The sequence below is a fragment of the Centroberyx affinis genome, unplaced genomic scaffold, assembly GCF_046629955.1.
Source record: "Centroberyx affinis isolate AG114_WGS23_722 - 3 ecotype Tasmania unplaced genomic scaffold, CSIRO-AGI_Caff_v1 ptg004902l_1, whole genome shotgun sequence".
Lineage (NCBI taxonomy): Eukaryota > Metazoa > Chordata > Actinopteri > Beryciformes > Berycidae > Centroberyx > Centroberyx affinis.
The window spans coordinates 116,069-135,307 of NW_027282404.1; the positions used below are offsets into that span (position 1 = coordinate 116,069).

The following is a 19,239-nucleotide window of genomic DNA, read 5'->3' on the forward strand; positions in this document are numbered from 1 at the left end:
ATGGACCCGCTCCCCTCCACAGGATGTACCGGCACTCCAAGGGGCAACGAGCCATTTTATTTGTTTCATTTTCATCATTTCATGGTGGGTTATGCAACAAAATGTCTGATTGTGAAAAATGCGGGGGAGTTGAGAAATGCAGTTCCCCAGAGAACGGCCCATTATTTTAATAAGTGGGAGTTTACAGTGCAGCTGAAGTTTGTGCGGCTCTCTCTCTCTGTTTGTGTCCTGACTGGAGGTGATCATGGTCGTTAACCTGCTTTGATCTCCCTGTTGAGTTCTGCCCGGTGTTCAGCAGCCGCTCCCTCCGCGGCCCTCCTCCAAATCTCCTCGTCCAAATTTCCTCGAAGCCACTTAGTTCGCTCATGTGTGAAGAGAATCCATGTTCTCTGCAACTGACCGAGGCTGCGGCAGTCATGTGGATCGCCCCGCCACCTCTCTGGTCTCTCTCTCTCTGGTCTCTCTCTCCCTCTCTCTCTCTCTCTCTCTCTCTTGCTCTGTCTCGCTCGCTCTCTCTCTCTCTCTCTTTCTATCTGCTTTCTTTCCCTCTATTTCTCGCTTCTCTCTTTCTCTCTTTCTATATATCTATTCTATATATCTTTCCTTTGACTCTCTCCCTTTCTGTCTCTTCCCCCTTCTCTCTCTATTTCTCTCTTTCTCTCTGTCTTTCTCTTTATCTCTCTCCCATTCCCCCTTTCTCTCTCTTTCTCTATTCCCCCCTTCCCTTTTCTCCTTCTTGCTCTCTCCCTTTGTTTCTCTCTCTTTCTCTATTCCTCTCTCTCTCTCTCTCTCTGGTCTCTCTTTCTCTCTCTCTTTGTCCCTTTCTTTTTCTCTCTCCCTCTGCTTTTCTTTTTCTATTCCTCCCTTCTTTTTCCTTTCTTTCCCTCTATTTCCCGCTTCTCTCTCTTTGTTCTCTTTCTATATATCTATTCTATTCTATATCTATTTCCTTTGACTCTCTCCCTTTCTTTCCCTCTGTCTTTCTCTTTCCCCTTCTCTCTCTATTTCTCCCTTTCTCTCTGTCTTTCTCTTTATCTTTTTTCCCTCTTTCTTTCTTTCTTTCTTTCTTTCTTTCTTTCTTCTCTATTACTGCTTTTCTTTTTCTCTTTCTCCCTTCCTTTCTTTCTCTTTCTCTCTCTCCCATTCCCCCTTTCTCCCTCTTTCTCTATTTCCCCCTTTCCCTTTCTCCTTCTTGCTCTCTCCCATTCCCCCTTTCTCCCTTGTTTCTCTCTCTTTCTCTATTCCTCTCTCTCTCTCTCTCTCTCTCTCTCTCTCTCTCTCTCTCTCTCTCTCTCTCTCTCTCTCTCTCTCTCTCTCTCTCTCTCTCTGTGTGTGTCCCTCTCTCACACACCTTGTAACACAGCCAAACACCCCTGAGCACACGTATCTTTCCTCCCTCTTTCACACACACATATGTACATCCTAAATTAGGGAAATGCAATCCCGATGCCGTCGCCAGAGCGCTGTCCCCTGCCAGCTCGTTGTCAGTGGAGTCACGTCTCAATCTGGGCATGGGAAGGATTTACTGTTGCCCAATTACTTTAAAAGAGCCGCAGCCACGACAATGAATGTGACTTCAAATAGACACTGGCATGTCCGCAACCCGCTGAAGAACTTTTCGGTCTCTCCCCGCTCGTCCTCTGCCCTGTGCATAACTTTTCTGCTTCATCATCTGGGTTTTGTGTTGGAGAGGCACACACTGCTTTTATTACGCGGTCCCATGTTCAGCACAATGCTTCATTGACTGGCAAGGAGGTGGAAGGCTGGGCCGGATTATCCATATATGGCATCGGGCAAGTGCCCGGGGCATCACAGCATTCAAACCACAATTATACCTTTTAAAAGTTTCGTCATATTTTCTTTATATATTCATCTCTGGCGGGAATGCATACACGGCCAAAATTAACCTTTGATACTAAAAAAGAATAGGCTATAAAGAGAAAGAATCATGGTTGGTGTGTAGGTGCCCCCCCCCCGCCATTTGAATTTGTTCAGTTAAAGCATTTTATGCGGTAAGAGAAAAGCCGTTCACCGAAAAAGCTGCTGTGAAAAAGTAGGCTGAAAACTACTTTCCCAAGTGTGTTTGCCGCAGTCAGGCTTTTCTTAACCTGCCTGATACTAACTGTAAGGGTGAGAGATCATTTTCACAACTTAAAAGAGTGAAGAACGAACTGGTCGAGTTGATGCTTGTGGAAAGGTTTTCTCTTTGAACTGGATGCGCAGTTTGTGATGCTTATAGCAACCATAATTTCTAATAGCCTACGCATTGCAGTACATTCAGGGATGGACTGGCCATCGGACTACCAGGAGAATTCCCGGTGGGTCGCTCTATCTACTCTATAAACAGAGTGAGAGGGTGTCATGGGGCCAGAACGCACTGGAACGGCAATCCAGGAGTGAATCTGACGACGGAATGCGCGTTCCGGTTCTGGAAAAATAAATACGGAGCAGTACCGGTTGTTATACAAGTTTTGGTGGCTTAAACAACTGGTTTGGTTAGTTTTTACACCAAGTTTGCCGGCTGGGCGGTGTTTGGACCTTCGGGCCAATCACAGTGCTTAAAAACGCAAACTCCACCCAACCGAGAAGCTGGACCACGTTAAACAAACTCACATCAAATGACAGGCACAGTTTAGTCTGAGCCGCAGAGCTGACAGGTTGTGTTGTGAAATCACCAGGATGGTTGGTGTCCGGCAGATTGCGGTGTGCTGGTCTGGACTAACGTCCCAGTCCAGCCCTGAATGTGCTGCTCCCTTCACCTCCTGCAGTTCCCTCTGTCACATCACATCACCTTAAGTGACTGCTTGCTACAGTCATTGAGCTTGCTTTATTTGGTGGTATGTGGGGCCTTGTCCGTGGTGCTGAAGTTACCTTAGATGTCTGTAATGATTTTTTTTTTCTTTTTTGTTTTATGATTTTTTTAGTCATGCTCTGTAATTGTTTGGCATTTAGTCTTCATTCAGGCCTTTGAAAATTTGTGTTGGAAACAATGATTTTTAACATGATGTATTTGATGTGAGTTGCATTCATATTTGATACAGTATAGCTCTGTGTGTAAAGCCTAAAATGGCATTTGTAGTCAATCTATGGTGTAAAGTAATTTGTTGATTAGTACATTGTCTTGCATTTGTCTGCAGTATGTGTGTTGAGCCTGTATAGTTTAAGTAAATGTAAATTTAACTTTTTTGCGTGTAAAGTGGAAGGAGGGGGGCACGTCAAGTGAGGTCACCCTAGGGCACCACACTGTGTTAATCTGGGCCTGGTGGAAGGTCTTTGCACAGTCGTGTTCAGGTTAGGCAAACAAATGATACACAAAGGCTCGCTCGGTAAATTGAATTTCTGGGTAACTCCGGCTGCTCTATAGAGAAGCAGTGACAGTACAGAACAAATTAAATTGGATTACCAAGACTTAAAATTGATTTTTTTTTTGTGTGTGTAGATGTTCCTTCTCAATCAATATGCGTGTGCACAGTGTTCCAACTTAAATAAGTTTCCATAGTAGTCTTTTGTTAGTTTTGTTGGTTATTTGTTATCCGCATACAGACACACTTTCCCTTCCTGGCTGCACTCACAGCACTAAACTATTGATTTTACACAACCTGCTTTAATCTTAAGGATCCAGCTATGGCTGATGTCATTAGGTGATGCTCTATTACACAGAAAGCTGTGTGATTCATACACACTCGGAGTGATAGCATGCGTCATTTAGGACCATGAAGGGGCTGGAAAGGAGGCTAATGAGTCGGTCTGTTTAGCTCAGTCGGTGGAACATGGCAGTAACACTGCCAGGATTAGGAATTTGAGTCCCATGGTGCCACCCATGCTAAAAATGCATGCACTCACAGCACTGTAAGGTGCTTTGGAAAAAAGAAGCGCCCACTAAATGAAACGTGTTGTGGTGTGTTTTCAGCCTGGATCCATGGCGACCCCAGGAAGGTGGTCTATCCCACCGACAGCCACGGCCAGTTCTGTGGCCAGCAGGGGACTCCCAATGCGTGAGTCGAAAAATATCTGCTATCCAATTCATACCGAAATAATTATGCCCAGCAATTTTTCTGTCTGCTTGCTATTGTTAACGGCTGTGACGACGATGTATGGAAATGGTTTGTGGTTAATTATTAGAAGCTTTGCTGTGCGTGTGAATACTTGCTGATAAAACATTACAGAGTAATACTCATTAATGGACAGATTTCTCAATCTTTCGAATCCAGTGAGTGCAGCCTTCTAATCTGGCTCCTCTCTTTGCCTTCCTCATTTGTCTCCACAGAAACAAAGCCATATTATTCTACTTCAACATATTGCAATGTGCCAATCCTGCAGTTCTAATTAACCTCCAGTGCCCTACAACCCAGGTAAGAGACTGACTGAAGCCCTTTCAAGCAGCAGACATTTCGATGCTTTATGCTCCTGTTCAACTTTTCCTCCATGCTTGATTATGCAAGACTGATGGACTTTCTCATTAAGAGAGCATGTTGTTTCCCCAGCTCTGTGTCTCCAAGTGCCCTGACAGATTTGCCACATACCTGGACATGCAGTACAACTACAGGTACAACAAAAGCTACTGGGAATATTACAAGCAATTCTGCAAGCCGGGCTTCGACAATCCCAAAAAGGTGAGAGCCACGTTAGCGGTCATTGTGTCTTACTTGCCAACTGAGTGAGTATTATAAACAGTATGTATCTATTGCACACCATGCATGCATACTGAATAAACAAAGACTGGCTGTGTACTTTTGTGGCAATCCATAGAGGAATACATTACAGCTTGCTGCCATAAATAAAGCATTCCAAGGAAGGACCATACAAGTTGGACAGCCCATGTTCTTGCAGTTGTATATGCAATCCAGATTGTTTGGAGACTGAATATTAAACTCTGCCTCTGCTGCCTGTAACTCTGAATGTAAACAACACCAACTTAGTCTCTAGAATAGATAATGTCACTGAAAACTTCATCTGAAAATTTAATGTTGCACCAGGCAATTTCACACACTGGCGACTCCAAATGGCAGTGAGAGATAACTTATTGAAAATTTTGAACTTAAATACCCAGAAATCATGTAACGTTACAACAGTAAACTGCACACAGCCCGCTCATGCTGGCCAAACGGCTGGTCTGTGATCAGATTATATCAAAGGATACCAACGGGACAATAGAGGCAAAAGGTCATTGGTGAGTTCAGCTTTCTCTGGACAGAGTGCTCACCTGCTGCTGTTTAGGTCAGGAGACACTTTGTATTTCACTCTCAAGTTTCGATTAGTCACTTATTGTGGGCAGAGAAGTGTCCCATACCTGCCACCAGAATTTCATTTTGGCAAAAAGAGCGAATCTCCTGGGTCTTAATTAGAGGGAATGGGGCACTCTTCTTTATTGGAGCCCCACTGTGTGATTTAGGCTGAGAAGACGGGGGTATTTTCTTACAAGAAAACCATGCCTAGTGTAACTTTAAAATATATATACTGTGTGTATATATATATATATATAGACGATATAGTGCATCAGGCGTCACATTTTGTCAGTATTTTATCGGAACAGTCTGGTAATGGCAGGGTCGTTTGTCATGCTGCGAGAGTGAGATGGATCCGCTGATGTAGATCACAGCTCCGCTCTGACGTTGGCTGATATTCGTCAGCTGTGTTGGTGTGATGTGATGGTGTGTAAGAATCAGAAAGTGAGATGGGGGGGGGGGGGGTGTGTGTGTGTGTGTGTGTGTGTGTGTGTGTGTGTGTGTGGGAGCACATAACACCATGGTCATACCGTTTGAACTGAATTGACGTAGCCTCCCACATTATAAAGTCTGGCAGTGTTACATCAGACAGGATTCACCACCAGCGCGTCTTGTTCAGCGATGTCGGTCTTTATTTAGCTCTGTTGCCACTGCTGACTTCTTGGTCCTGTTAAATAATAATAATACCAACACTGTAGATCTGTATTACTCTACTTACTTTTCATTTTTAGTGATTACAGTGTTTTAACAACCACAAATATATACTAAAGATTATATTTTCAGAATAGAATCAACTTATTTATTATTTTCCTGAAGCCATATTGTTAACCTACATGAGACTGGTGCTATTTACGACTCTCTAGTCTACACTGTGAATTTATGTTAAGGTTTATATAAGGCATCAAAGGTGGCTTTATTGTTAAAAAGATAAGTAAACTGAATTTAAGTGAGGTTCAAGTTCAAATCGTTATTGTCCCTAACTGGAATTATATATGGCAGCGACACTATACATAATCACAAGAAATCAAATACAGAAACATACAGGACATTAAAATAGAACGGTGGAAAAAGCAATTAATTGAATGGAAAGGAAAGGAAATAAAAACGGGGGCATGGGTCGGTGAGTACACAGTATGTTACAGTTTAGCAGGTTTATGGCAGTTTAGTCCCTGACTCCCTGACTATAATGACGCCTGTAATGAATGAATAGTAAATGATAAATCTCTTATTGTTTCCCATTGTTTGCTTTAATGCGTCCCTTTTTCCCCTTTCAGCCAGTTGCACAAGTCTTACGAGATGAAGACTGCCCCTCCATGATTGTGCCAAGCAGACCTTGTAAGTGAATCTGTAACACCACAGATGGTACCTCCATTATTTGTTGAACAAGCCACTAAAGACAAAAAAAAAAAAATTGTTGTGTTTCAGTCCTTCAGCGGTGCTTCCCTGATTTCATAACAAGGAACGGGACTTTAACTGTAGCCAATCAGACCAACTTCAAAGACGGTGTAGGTAAAACCAGGAGCGTCATCGACCTCCGAGATGCAGCCAAGTAAGTCCTGCTACAATAAATCCATATCCGTGTTGAACAAATGAAGTTATGCCAGTCGGAAAGTCACATATTAGAAATTGTGGAATGACATGCTTGAACGAGGCCTGTAGTTCTAAGAGAATATATGCACATCAGTATATATTTGGCCTTTAAAACTGTTATAATATTGTCAATAGGGCTCCCACCTCTGCACCCAGAGAGAGCTGGACAGATATTTTGGGGTAGGACAAATGGGCATGTCACTAATGCCCAGTAATGTGTCCAAGCACATTGAAAGCCATTTGCATGTTTATTGCATGAAAATGCAGCTTACCTTCCCTACGAGCTTAAGACCAGAACCTCAAGGATACTTACAAGCTTATACATGTTGCTTGCACTATCAACATGTGGATGGGCTGAGACAGCAAACCGGTTGATAGACTGATAAATCTTGTATTTATACCCATGGGCTGACGTTATAAGCACACATGATTCCATCTTTGCCGTGATCTAATTTTGTTTGCCTTGTGTTATGCAGAAAAATAACGTGCCTCAATGCTTTTCCTTTGTAGCCAAGTAACCGCCATGCAGCAAGGAGTGGAAAGGTCTTAAAAACGATTATTTCAAACTTTTTTTTTTAACTGTGCCTCCTCTGTAGCCAAGAGCTTTGTGCAGACTAACCTTCCCACTTGTGCTGTTCATCATGAGAAATCTGCTCCTGCTGCTCTCCATCTGTAACTGTGGAGAGGGAAAAAAGGGCAGATTATCTCATAAAATTGTTCTGTGGCGTGGATCTGCTTAATAACATCACTGTCAAACCACAACTTTGTGAATCACTGTTACACAGTCTCAGTCTAATAGAGTAGAGAGTGAAATGTCGCCCCCTGGCGTTTATTAATTCAGCTCCCCCTGGATATGAATTTGGGTTTCTTTAACAAGGCTGGATAGGACTCCAGCCGGGTCCCACTGACCTTAAGACAGATGAATTGAAGCCCTTTTATAATAAGGTTGTTTTCAGGACGGCCTTCAGCGCTGTATTGTTCACATGGGAATGTCAGCTCGCCTTCTCTCCCTCCTTTTGTCTGAGTCATAGGGCAGCGTGTCTGCAACCTTGGTGAGCGGTGAAATCTTTGTCTGCAGTCCTTGTGCTCTCATATTGCTACCAGTATTGTAGTAGCTTTTTTCTTTTGACTGGTACAACAATAAAATATTGGTATTGTAACTAGTGTAGCTTTATACTTCAAAAAACTGAACTTTACCCATCCTGTGCCACTTAAAATGACCTTGGGTATTCAGCAACACAGTTCAGCAACATGTAATTTTTCAGTTTAAATGGCCACCATTTAGTTTTGTTTGATATAATTACAGATGTTTTTATGCCTGGCTAAACTGAGCTCATGTCTCTGGCACATCAGTGCCCTTTACAGCAGGTATTTTCTCCTGAATCCCAAACGCTTTGACAAATCCCCCGAGAACAGAGCGTTTTAGGCCGGTTATCCTCTCCAGCTAACACTTAAACACGGCATCCATTTTAGTCCTGAGGGAGACTGACTAAATTCCAAATAAATCTCTGTGAACCATCTATGAATTGTATTAGCAGAGCACTTAATATTTATGCATTAAATTCAACAGCAGTAGAAGTTTTTTCAGAAATTATGAATAAATTGGCCTTCAACTGAGATAAATTTTCCTATATATGTACAACTTATGTATATTTATTCAACCATTACATATAAATGCAGTATATTTATTGTGTAGATTGCATGATGTAGCACCAGGTGAAGGTTGGGTCTAGATTCCTCTCACAGCCGCCTATAGGGAGTCCTTTGAGACCTAGAATGTAGTGAGCTAAAAAACAAACAACAATACATCGGTTCAGCTACTTTAACGTGTAAATTAAAAAGGCAACAAGAAAACATATTGATAGGAAACAATGATGTCATTATCTAATGTGGGGTAACTGAACCAAGTATTTTGTTTTCTTTGGTCATTGAACAATGTGCTGTTACCTGTTCCGTGAACAGAAATAACTGCTGTCTGGAGCTAACATCAATATTCATTAGTATGTGCTTTTCCAGTAAATGCTCCTCTGTAGCACATTTAGTAACATGCTGCCATACCATTTACCATAGGCTTCGTAGTGCTTCAATAACACTAATGCTGTATCGTGGCTCATTGATATGAAAGTCCTGCTCTCAACATGTAGATCTAGTGTTCCTCCAGACCTTCATAATCTCATAACTTGCTCTGCGGGCTGAGATTACCAAAAGCATTTTGAAACTATGTTCATCTTTGTTTCATTGTAAGTGACAGGATCAAAGATAAATTTAGTGTCAAAATGCCTTTGAGAAACCCGTAGTAACCTCTGAGAGCCAGTAACACAAACCTGGACTAATGCCAAGGTCCCTCCAAGTGTTCTCATTAAATCTCTTCTCTCTCACCTCTTGTCTTTCCCCCTCTTCTTCCATCTCACCCTGTCATCCTGTCACAGCGGTATCACCAGTCTGCTGGATGCCAAAGAAGTTGGCATGAAGATCTTTGAAGATTATGCCAGTTCCTGGTACTGGATCCTGATGTAAGGATGGCTGTAGGACAGAGTGCATGATGAGACACACATGTATTTGAGTGTAGAGCAGCATAGGTACCAGACCTGAATCAAATGGCATATCGCTCTTGTCTTGTGAAAACCTCGTAACTCCAGATTTTTTTTTTTTATGTTTACATCTAGTTGAAGGATGACATATTTCCTGTATGGGTTGAGAAAATTCCCTGACCTCTTGGTCTGATGAAACTCTGTCAAATCCCAGTGGATGATGTCAAAAATATTTGCCGTCAATCTAAAAACAAGCCTGTTTTTCCCAGTTCCTGAAAAGTTGCCATTTTGGCAAGTTTTCATCCGACATGCAAATCCGATATGCAAATAATTCTTAGTGTTTGTTTTAACCTACTTGGAGCACCAAATGGGTGGGGCTTACAACATCAGGACAATTCAAATAGCATCAGATAAGCTGCAAATCAAAGGAAATTTTACAAAATTGATTTTCAAATAGCCAAAACCTTCTGGCACTCACTGTATTCTCCTTTGTAGCAAAACCCATCCATGTGCTACTGCAAGCAGGTTCAAACAAACACAAAGATTAATTATTTGCAAATACTGTTGGCGATCCAGGTCTTGTATCCCCAGTGGTCATTTCCCAGTGTGTTTGTGTTGTTGCAGTGGCCTGGTGATAACCATGGTGGTCAGCCTGCTCTTTATCCTGCTGCTCCGCTTCACCGCTGGCGTTCTCCTGTGGCTCATTATCTTTGGTGTCATCACTGCGGTGGGTTATGGTGAGTATACAGATAGAAGCCGCACACTCGTAACTCTGATGCATTAGTTTTATTTTATATTATGGATTGACGTTTCGGCACATATTGCCTTCTTCAGGATAAAATATCACATCATCTCAGTGACATACAGTCTACAAAACAGGTGTTCCAAATCAGTGACATCACGGGGCGATCATGAGCCTAGAAATAGAGTGTCTAGAAAGGCCATTCATCACCAAGAAATGCCATTCACATCCATATGTCTACAATATTCAAGGAACCACCAGATTCAATGTAAAGATTCCCAGAATAGAAAAAATGTTAGAAAAACATTAGAATACATATACGATTAAGTAGATATAAATAGAATACAGTAGTAGGTCTGCAATAGTAGAGAATTCGATAATGCACCCCAATAAGGAATGTATTAAATCCTACATCGAGGTCAGAGTAGAAAAAGCGCAAACATATCAAAATTCTTCATCAATAATGTCCATTAAGGCGGTGTTAACATATAAGGACATGCATTTAAAAAGTATAGGAAACAAATCTATAACAATCTATCAGGAATAAGCCTACAAGAAAACTAAAGGAAATACACTACAGGAGTTCACAGCCTTTCTGTTCAACCAGAGAGTGATTTTCCCCTTTCAGGTTGTTTAATTTGTTGAATTATCAGAGGAGGTCTATTCAGTATTTCACGAGAAAAAAAGCAAAAACAAGAGAAAAATCAGAAAAAATAGACATGGTAATTTGTACATTTGTATAGTTTTTCATATTCCATAAATTATCTTGCGACCCCCTGAAGGGTCCCGACACCCAGGTTGAGAACCGCTGCGATAGACAGTTCCTCGCACTGCCAGTGGCTACTGCATACTTAGCACATACTGTACACAAAGCAATCTTTTTAAAAATCTTTATATAGAAACATGTGGGAGATGTTGCCCACAACTTTTCTCATTTAACTCTTTCTCTTTCGGGTGACTTGCTCAACTCTCTGATCAGCTCTGTTGTCATGGCAAACTGTTGGAGATACACACTTGTCTCACCTTTTTGCGTCTTTGCTCTGGTTTCATTTCTCTCTTATTCTTTCTTTTGTTCATTCGTTCTTTCTATCTTTCTCTCTGTTCTCTGTCGCTGTCTGTCTCTCTCTCTCTCTCTCTCTCTCTCTCTCTCTCTCTCTCTCTCTCTCTCTCTCTCTCCCCCTCCCTCTCTCAGGTATCTGGCACTGCTACTGGGAGTTCAGCACCCTGAGGGGGAAGCCGGATGCTGATGTCACCATCTCTGATATCGGTTTCCAGACGGACTTCAGGGTTTACCTGCAGCTCAGTCAGACCTGGCTGGTCTTCAGTATGTCGCCATACTTTTCCTCCCCGTTTAGAAAATACTACATTCTCTCTTTGTATTTTGTGAGCTTTCAGTTACATAACACATTTGGTGGATGCTTCTATCCAAAGTGCCTCGCCGTACCATGAGTGCATACATTTTTAGCATTGGTAGTTCCAGTGGGAATTGAACCCCTAACCCCGGCAGTGATGGTGCCACGCTCAACCCGCTGAACTATACAGAACCACAGTTATAGGAACCTCATATTTCCATCTCTGTAGTTTTGAGATATTGAAACTTAAAGCTTCCAAAAAATGAGCACATTGATTGTAATTAGCATTTTTAACAACTTGGATAAATATTATCAAATGCCAAACTTAAGTCACATGTGAAACATATATTTGTTTTTGTATGAATAACTTCATTTTCGACCTAAATGTCAGTGGAACCTTATAATTCTAAGGTGCCAATTTACTTAATAATAATAATAATAATAATAATACATGACATTTATATAGCGCTTTTCTCGGTGCTCAAAGACGCTTTACAAACACAGGATAAAACAAATTTAATAGAGATATATACAAAAGATAGAAATAGATGAGAAAAGGACATATACATAGGGAGGAACGGGGGAGGGGGGAGGAGAAGAAGATTAGAGGTCAAAAGCAAGAGTGAATATAGTATGTCCATGCTTCAAGAAAAATATATAAAAATGAGGTTGTTTCAGGTCAGCAGTATCCATTTCCTAATATTAACATGTTTCATTTGTTTTGTAGTGATCTCACTGTCTGTAATTGAGGCCATCATTCTGATTATGCTGATATTCCTGAGGAGGAGGGTGCGCATCGCCATCGCATTACTGAAGGAGGGAAGCAAGTAAGTGTGGATGAAAGTTCTGCGGAGTCCCTGCAAATTTATGGGGTGTTTGGGGCTCCATTCCCGATGCAAAAGCACAATTCAAAAAGATCTTTCGTCTCTCTCGTTTCAGGGCCATCGGCTACATCATGTCCACTCTCTTCTATCCGATCATCACCTTTTTCCTTCTGGCCATCTGCATCGCTTACTGGGCCGTCACAGCAGTGTATCCTCCTAACTACCGGTGCAGTGCTGAACAAGTTCATCTGGAGAAATAATGTCACTTCCTTGCCTTCCTCCTATGGTAGTTTTATTATAGAAACCAGACTATAAGGTCATTCACAAGATCATGTATAAGATCATTCATAAGAGAGACACAATGCTACCTTCTTCTGGTCTATTGTTGTTATAGAAAACAGAAAGTGATCCTTACATTGTTGAACGGTGGGAGCTTTTACTTTACAATTTAAAGCAATGGCTCTCTGTGCCGCTTGTCTGTGAAAGCAAGGACGACAGTGGAAACAAGTCAGCGCCTTTCTTGTGTCAGTCTTGATAAAGATTTACAAATTTTGTATAAATAGCATATGAGTGTATCCAAGTAGTATCCAAACTGACTATTAGTTTTGTCTGTAGTCAGTGTTTGTGGTGATCTATTAGAATTCCCTCTTCCTCTGTGTGTGTTTTGCCCTTAACTGATTTCCCTGCAGCTTCTTGGCATCATCTGGTGATGCAGTCTACAAGGTCATGTCTACTCAGCCCAAATGCATGTATGCCAACCTCACCTGCAAGCCTGAGGTGAGCCCTGCTCTGCTACACAGCTCTCTGCAGGTTTTATTTGCTAAAGGAATATCCTTTTGGAATTTGTGTGTTTTGATTTTTGTTGTTTCGTTTCAGGAAAATACTGGTGTTACTGTTTTTTATTTTTAATTCCTCTGGCACTTCTTGCACGATCTGTGAAATATTCAGCGGTCAGATGTCTTCATCCCCAAAGCTGCAATCAATCAATGCAAATGAAATAGCTGCTTTATTGCCTACAAGTAATATCTGATAACTGGCAGTGATTTCCCCGGTGGGAAGTGTGTGAATCAATGTGCTCTCATGTAAATATAGTTCACATTGGAGTTGACAGCTATGAACGCTTATTTGACAGATGTTATTTATCAGCTGCAACCCTTTCAACTAGGCTGCCCTCCCTGCTTTTTAGAAGGTTATGTGACTGTCTAGAAGGATTATGTGCTCGGTGGTCACATGAACTTTTAATAAATGAAACATTACCCCAAAGCCATACAATGGGAAATGGCTTATTAATAATGCAAAACGGAGATGCAATAAAGGAAATGAGCCAAAAAGTGAAAGTGACACCAGTATTTTCCTGTGATAGAGCGGTTTGGCACATTATTGAAACTGAGTGTATCATAAATATCTCAGCAGATGTTACACAGCACTTGATTACACTATGGAATGTAAACAACATCAAATCCATCGTTTTCCTCCAGACCTTCAGCCAGACGAATGTCACCAAAGTGTGTCCCGGTTCTCAGTGCACGTTCGCCTTCTACGGCGGCGAGAGTCTGTACCACCGCTACATCTTCGTCCTGCAGCTGTGCAACCTGCTGGTGTTCCTGTGGCTGGTCAACTTCACCATCGCCCTGGGCCAGTGCACGCTGGCCGGGGCCTTCGCCTCCTACTACTGGGCCCTGAAGAAGCCCAACGACATCCCCGCCTGCCCGCTCTTCTCCTCCTTCAGCAGAGCCATACGGTGGGTAGCTGCATGGATGGGGACATGTAGCTTATCAGAGGTGAAAGAGTGTTATAGTGCAGTGATTCTCCACCTTTTTCATATCAAGGACACCTAATTTAGTCCACATTAGGGCCACAGACCTCCATGTGATGAGATTTTGTCTCTTGGACCCAAATCTGAGAATATTTTTATTGTAGATGTGATTTTGTCCAGAATTCCATGACTATCTGTATTGTAGGTAGAGAGATAACAGAGAAACTATGATCAAAATAGTCATTCTTCTACATTCTCTAATTGTGTTAATTTCTTGTAAATGAAATAATGGTGGAATTTAACAATTCATCAATTTGCTGGGGACCCCCTGGAACCCCCTCAAGGACCCCTTGTGGTCCTCGGGCCCCACGTTGAGAACCACTGTTATAGTGTGAAAAATAACAGGATGGATGAACACGCAGTTTGGTAATGGGATATTCTCAAAACCAAACCTGTGTGGTTTAGACTTGTTTTGTCTTGTGTTGCATTCTGTAATATGCCAGATTTGTGTTAGTTGTTATAGTAAATGGTTCAGTTGCTCCAAGTTGTTTTATATTCTGTTACGCGGCTTTGTTGAATCCTCTGAGATATTCTGAGGTCTGTTATTTCTGCATAACAGACTGCTGTTTCACAACTAATCATGACTTGAAAAGGAACGCCAGCACTCTCACTGACTAATCTTTAACAATTTATTTGGAAAGTGTGTCAACAGACGTTTCACATCTAATCATATCACTCCACAGTCAAAAAGTCTGGTCCATTTTGGTGATTTCTAAGGAAATTAACTGCAGACAGTTAAAAAGACATTAGCTTGTTACTCTTTGGTTGCTGCAGACAGACACTTGACTAAGCTAGGTTAGAAACATTTGATTTTTCCAATATTCATTTTAATTTATTCAGAGAGCACAAAACTTTTCATTGCTGAACAGCAATCTTCCAGATTTGTTTACATGGCTTTGGTTGGAGTTCTGCAGTAAAGCCATGGATGTTATCTGAAGGCTACAGATGTTTCTATGGTTACAGTCCTGCTGAACTATTTTTTGGCGGAAGCTTGTAAATTAGTTGAGCTTGTAATAAAATTATTTTAAATCAATATTTCATGTCAAATGATTAATGTATTTGCTAAGTAGCTGTGTAATAAGCGGCATAAAGTACAGAGAGCCGGAGTGGAGTGAATCAGGACCCCAACAGAAGAGCTCACTACATTTTCCCTTATGTATTTCACTGTATTCACTTGGTTTCTTGTGCCACAGGTATCACACAGGCTCCCTGGCCTTTGGCTCTCTGATCCTCGCTGTGGTGCAGATGTTCCGAATCGTTCTCGAGTATCTGGACCACAAACTCAAAGGTAAGCTACAACTCTTCAAGATACTGACTTTACTGCCCTTTTACACAATTTACTGAATCCAATGATCATTTCAAACGGGGTGTTTACACTGCATGATTGATGATATTTTCCCAGGTGCTCACAATGCATTCGCGCGATTCCTGATTTGCTGCCTCAAATGCTGCTTCTGGTGCCTGGAGCATTTCATCAAGTTCATGAACAGGAATGCGTACATCATGGTGAGTTATGGAACATCTGCTTTGCCAATAGTTTGGTCTGATTTATTGCCAGTATGCTGTTAGGAATTCAGCTGTTGATAGTCCCGGCTTGCGGTCAGACATTGAATCACCCACTTCTGAGCGCTGTATGTTAGAACTGTCAACCTGTTTTCTCACCAACAGATAGCAATATATGGGAAGAACTTCTGCACCTCCGCCAAGGATGCTTTCTTCCTCTTGATGAGGAATGTTATTAGGTAAGGCTTTTGTGCCTTGGAGGCCCCCCAGTAGATCCACATGTCTGAGGAGGTGCGGGATACAGATGACTCACCAGCTGCTACCACACTCTCTCTTAGCATTGCAAAGTTATTAATTTTTTACCATTTTGCCTGCTGACAGTGGACACATTGGATTATGTAAGGGGTTTGTCACCAGCCAACATGGCAGGCTAACAAAAATAAAAGAGATGTTTGAATTTGGTTCCAAGACGATCTAAAAATGTGGTCCTGTGTAAGATTGTCAGTGACCCAAACCACAAGACGAGTGTGTGAAACAGTAGCATGTTTTTCCCGCTTAGTTTCCTCGCCTTCTGTATGTCTGTGGTGTCTGCACTTCCCTAGATCCCTCTTAAGGTCTGTCTGTCGGTGCATGACAGTGCTTCCTGCCTCTCTCTGGGTGCCTGAGCTTCTCCTCCACTCTGGGTTTTTCTTTCTGCAGGGTGGCTGTCCTGGACAAGGTGACAGACTTTCTGCTCTTCTTGGGAAAACTGCTTATTTCAGGGAGTGTTGGTGAGTTTCATTTCACTCACACTCAGTGAAGTGAGTGTCGTCGACAGTGGTGTGTTTTTGTTTTGTATTTTTTTATCTGAAGTGTAACGTTGTCACTATCAATTGTGTTTTCCAGGTGTTCTTGCATTTTTCTTCTTCACACGTAAGATACCAGTTATTCAAGAGGAGGTGCCATCCCTAAATTACTACTGGGTCCCCCTTCTGGTAAGGAACAGGAATGTAGGTTAAGTAATTGTGACAGCCATAGTAAGGCCGATTCAGACTGAGCTGCGTGGGTCTAATGCAGATTGAGATATACACATTTGGCCTGTTACTATTCAGACTTGGACTATTCACTGTGCACACTGGGGATTTTGTTTCGTACTTTATTCAAAACCTCGGTTTCTTTTTCCTTCCCATTGAAAAATCAGTCCATGGACTCTTTTCCTTTTACCAAACATGATCTTTCAGCTGAGGCATTGCCTTTTAAACACTGTGCACCTTTAAATCAAACACTGTGCACCTTTAAATCAGTTTTGCACAGGAAGATTAAAATAACAACATAAATAAATAAAATAAAAATATAGTAAAGTAGACTTCACAAAATATGAAATGGTTTGTGCTTGTCTGCATTTTTTCCTATAAGAGATTTTTTCTGTCAAAAACAAGTATTTCTAAGAATTTCTTAATGACAACTGCTTTCTACTCAACTCACCAACAAGCCACTTTACATTTGCATTGCTCATTGCATTGAAACTTTTGCAAAAAAAAAGATATGGCCACATCTGCATCACATACTAGTTGTCTTTTCCTACGCCTATACATTTGTTTTTCTTCACTCTGCACTTGGATGGTCAGATGTGTGCAGTTGATGTCACCAGTGAAGTTTGGAAAGTATTAATACAGATAATGTAAAGGTAATTCAGCATCTAGCCGGAGACGGGAGAACTGATAAATTCCCACAACATCCACAACACCCCGTCTGACACAGCAGCTGTCACCAGGAAGGAAGAGGCACATGCTACCTGAAGTAACATGTGAGCGATGTCAGCTGTGCAATCTGGATCCGCAAAGCAACAGCATCGCTCAATGATCAAAGGCTTATCCATGTTCAAACTTCTGGGCACACTGGGCATCTGTTAAAGTCAGCACATCTAAATGATTTCTTGGCGCCCTGGCAGCGCCGTCTCCTTTGATGATCCCATAAAAACTCGAGCACATAAATAGCGGGGTGCATCTTGTTTGCCTAGTTGTGGAGAGTCATCAAATTGCTTTAAACACCATTCCAATTATTCAGAGACCAATTGACAGTGTTGCACAAGCTAATTAGTTTTCTTCAAGTTTTTGTGACTCAGCATTTTGTATCCTGTTTGATGTCTTAGGCGTTTATTAGTATGCAGATTTTTTGTTTTGCATAATGAAACTGATGGGTGCGCTGGACATATTGCAGGGTTTTGGGTGTGTGAGAAAAGGCACGTACAAATCGTCTTAAGATAATCAGAATCCGCATATTATAATGTGAAGGTGGACATGCCTCGATTTACATATTCATCTCCTCCAAGTGTGCATCTTGAGGCTTGAGGCTGCAAATCCCCACTTATAACTCCAGGGTTGGAATTGGTGCAGTGGGAAAAGTCTGAATCTATAATAAATAGAATAATCACCAGTTATATAGAGTACTGATCCTGACCTGTTCATCCTGACAGACGGTGATATTCGGATCCTACCTGGTCGCACATGGATTTTTTAACGTCTACGCCATGTGTGTGGACACGTTGTTCCTTTGCTTCTGTAAGTATGCTGTTCTTTCAGTACTTCACATTACACACTGTGAGAACACAAGACTAATTGGACATAGAGCTGCTGTGTTGGGTAAAGATTCCCATTATATGTCAAGTAACATGTCGGCACTTGACTTCAACACTTTTCCTCCTCCAAACTGTCTGTAAATTAATCACTTAAATTGATTCCTGTTCATTCACTGTTTTGGCAGTTTTCCCTCTTCTTTAATTCCTGCTTGACTCTCTGAAGTATGTATCTCTACTAACTCTTTCCCTTTCTATCTCTTTCTGACTGCTGCTGTGTGCACTGCTCTCTTCCTCCTCCTCTTCCTCCTTGGCTGTGCTTCCCCTGCTGGGACCCGGGCCAGGTGAAGACCTGGAGAGGAATGATGGTTCTTCCTCCAGGCCCTACTACATGTCTCCCGGCCTGCACAAGATCCTGCGCAAAGGAGAGCAGGGTGCCAAGTTGTGTTCTGGCTCCTGAGCCGCGTACCACACACACTTAAACTGAACTGAACTGCTGACTCTCTCACTCACTTCTCCATATATGTACGTGTGTGGGGGTCTGGACGTCCCGGAGCGAGTACTGTAGGGCTAGACACTGAAAAATGGAGCTAGCCTGGCCTGGGACGGCCTGGGACATGACAGGACATGTTTTTGGTTCCTCACAGAAGGGGCATGGGGGCCGAGAAAAGAGGCTCTACTCACTTCCTCTCTTGAGCCAACTCTGATACTTGCCTTTTTTCCACCATGCATCTGTTCTTTTTCCCTCTCTCTCTCTCTCTCTCTCTCTCTCTCTCTCTCTCTCTCTCTCTCTCTCTCTCTCTCTCTCTCTCTCTCTCTCTCTCTCTCTCTCTCTCTCTCTGTTGATTCTCTGTCTTACTGAGAAGGTACATGTCAACACACAGGAAGCATGATATAAGCATTTGACCCAAACAAACATGAGGACCTAAAATGTACAGATGCCGCTGATGGACTATGGCACACTACATGATCATAATGAAGTTGTGGACTGGAGGGTGGCAGAGTGGCGCCCTCTTGTGGCACTTTGGTCTTCTAGTGTAAAATCATGTTTTGTAGGCACTTTCAAGTATGGGAAAAGAACCATGTGATGTTTTTTCTGTCT

General features: G+C 42.0%; 1 protein-coding gene across 1 annotated transcript in view; it reads left to right on the forward strand.

Moving 5' to 3' along the window:
• Positions 1-19,239, forward strand: part of slc44a5b (solute carrier family 44 member 5b) — a 43,686-nt gene that overhangs the window by 20,778 nt on the left and 3,669 nt on the right. Inside the window, exons 4-21 of the mRNA XM_071545383.1 lie at positions 3,911-3,995; positions 4,268-4,352; positions 4,485-4,613; positions 6,500-6,560; positions 6,651-6,774; positions 9,245-9,328; positions 9,971-10,083; positions 11,281-11,412; positions 12,168-12,267; positions 12,380-12,472; positions 12,954-13,041; positions 13,743-14,005; positions 15,274-15,368; positions 15,483-15,586; positions 15,749-15,822; positions 16,283-16,353; positions 16,469-16,557; positions 18,039-18,123. Coding sequence (XP_071401484.1) covers positions 3,911-3,995; positions 4,268-4,352; positions 4,485-4,613; positions 6,500-6,560; positions 6,651-6,774; positions 9,245-9,328; positions 9,971-10,083; positions 11,281-11,412; positions 12,168-12,267; positions 12,380-12,472; positions 12,954-13,041; positions 13,743-14,005; positions 15,274-15,368; positions 15,483-15,586; positions 15,749-15,822; positions 16,283-16,353; positions 16,469-16,557; positions 18,039-18,123 — 1,875 coding nt within the window. The remainder of the gene's footprint in view (positions 1-3,910; positions 3,996-4,267; positions 4,353-4,484; positions 4,614-6,499; positions 6,561-6,650; positions 6,775-9,244; positions 9,329-9,970; positions 10,084-11,280; positions 11,413-12,167; positions 12,268-12,379; positions 12,473-12,953; positions 13,042-13,742; positions 14,006-15,273; positions 15,369-15,482; positions 15,587-15,748; positions 15,823-16,282; positions 16,354-16,468; positions 16,558-18,038; positions 18,124-19,239) is intronic.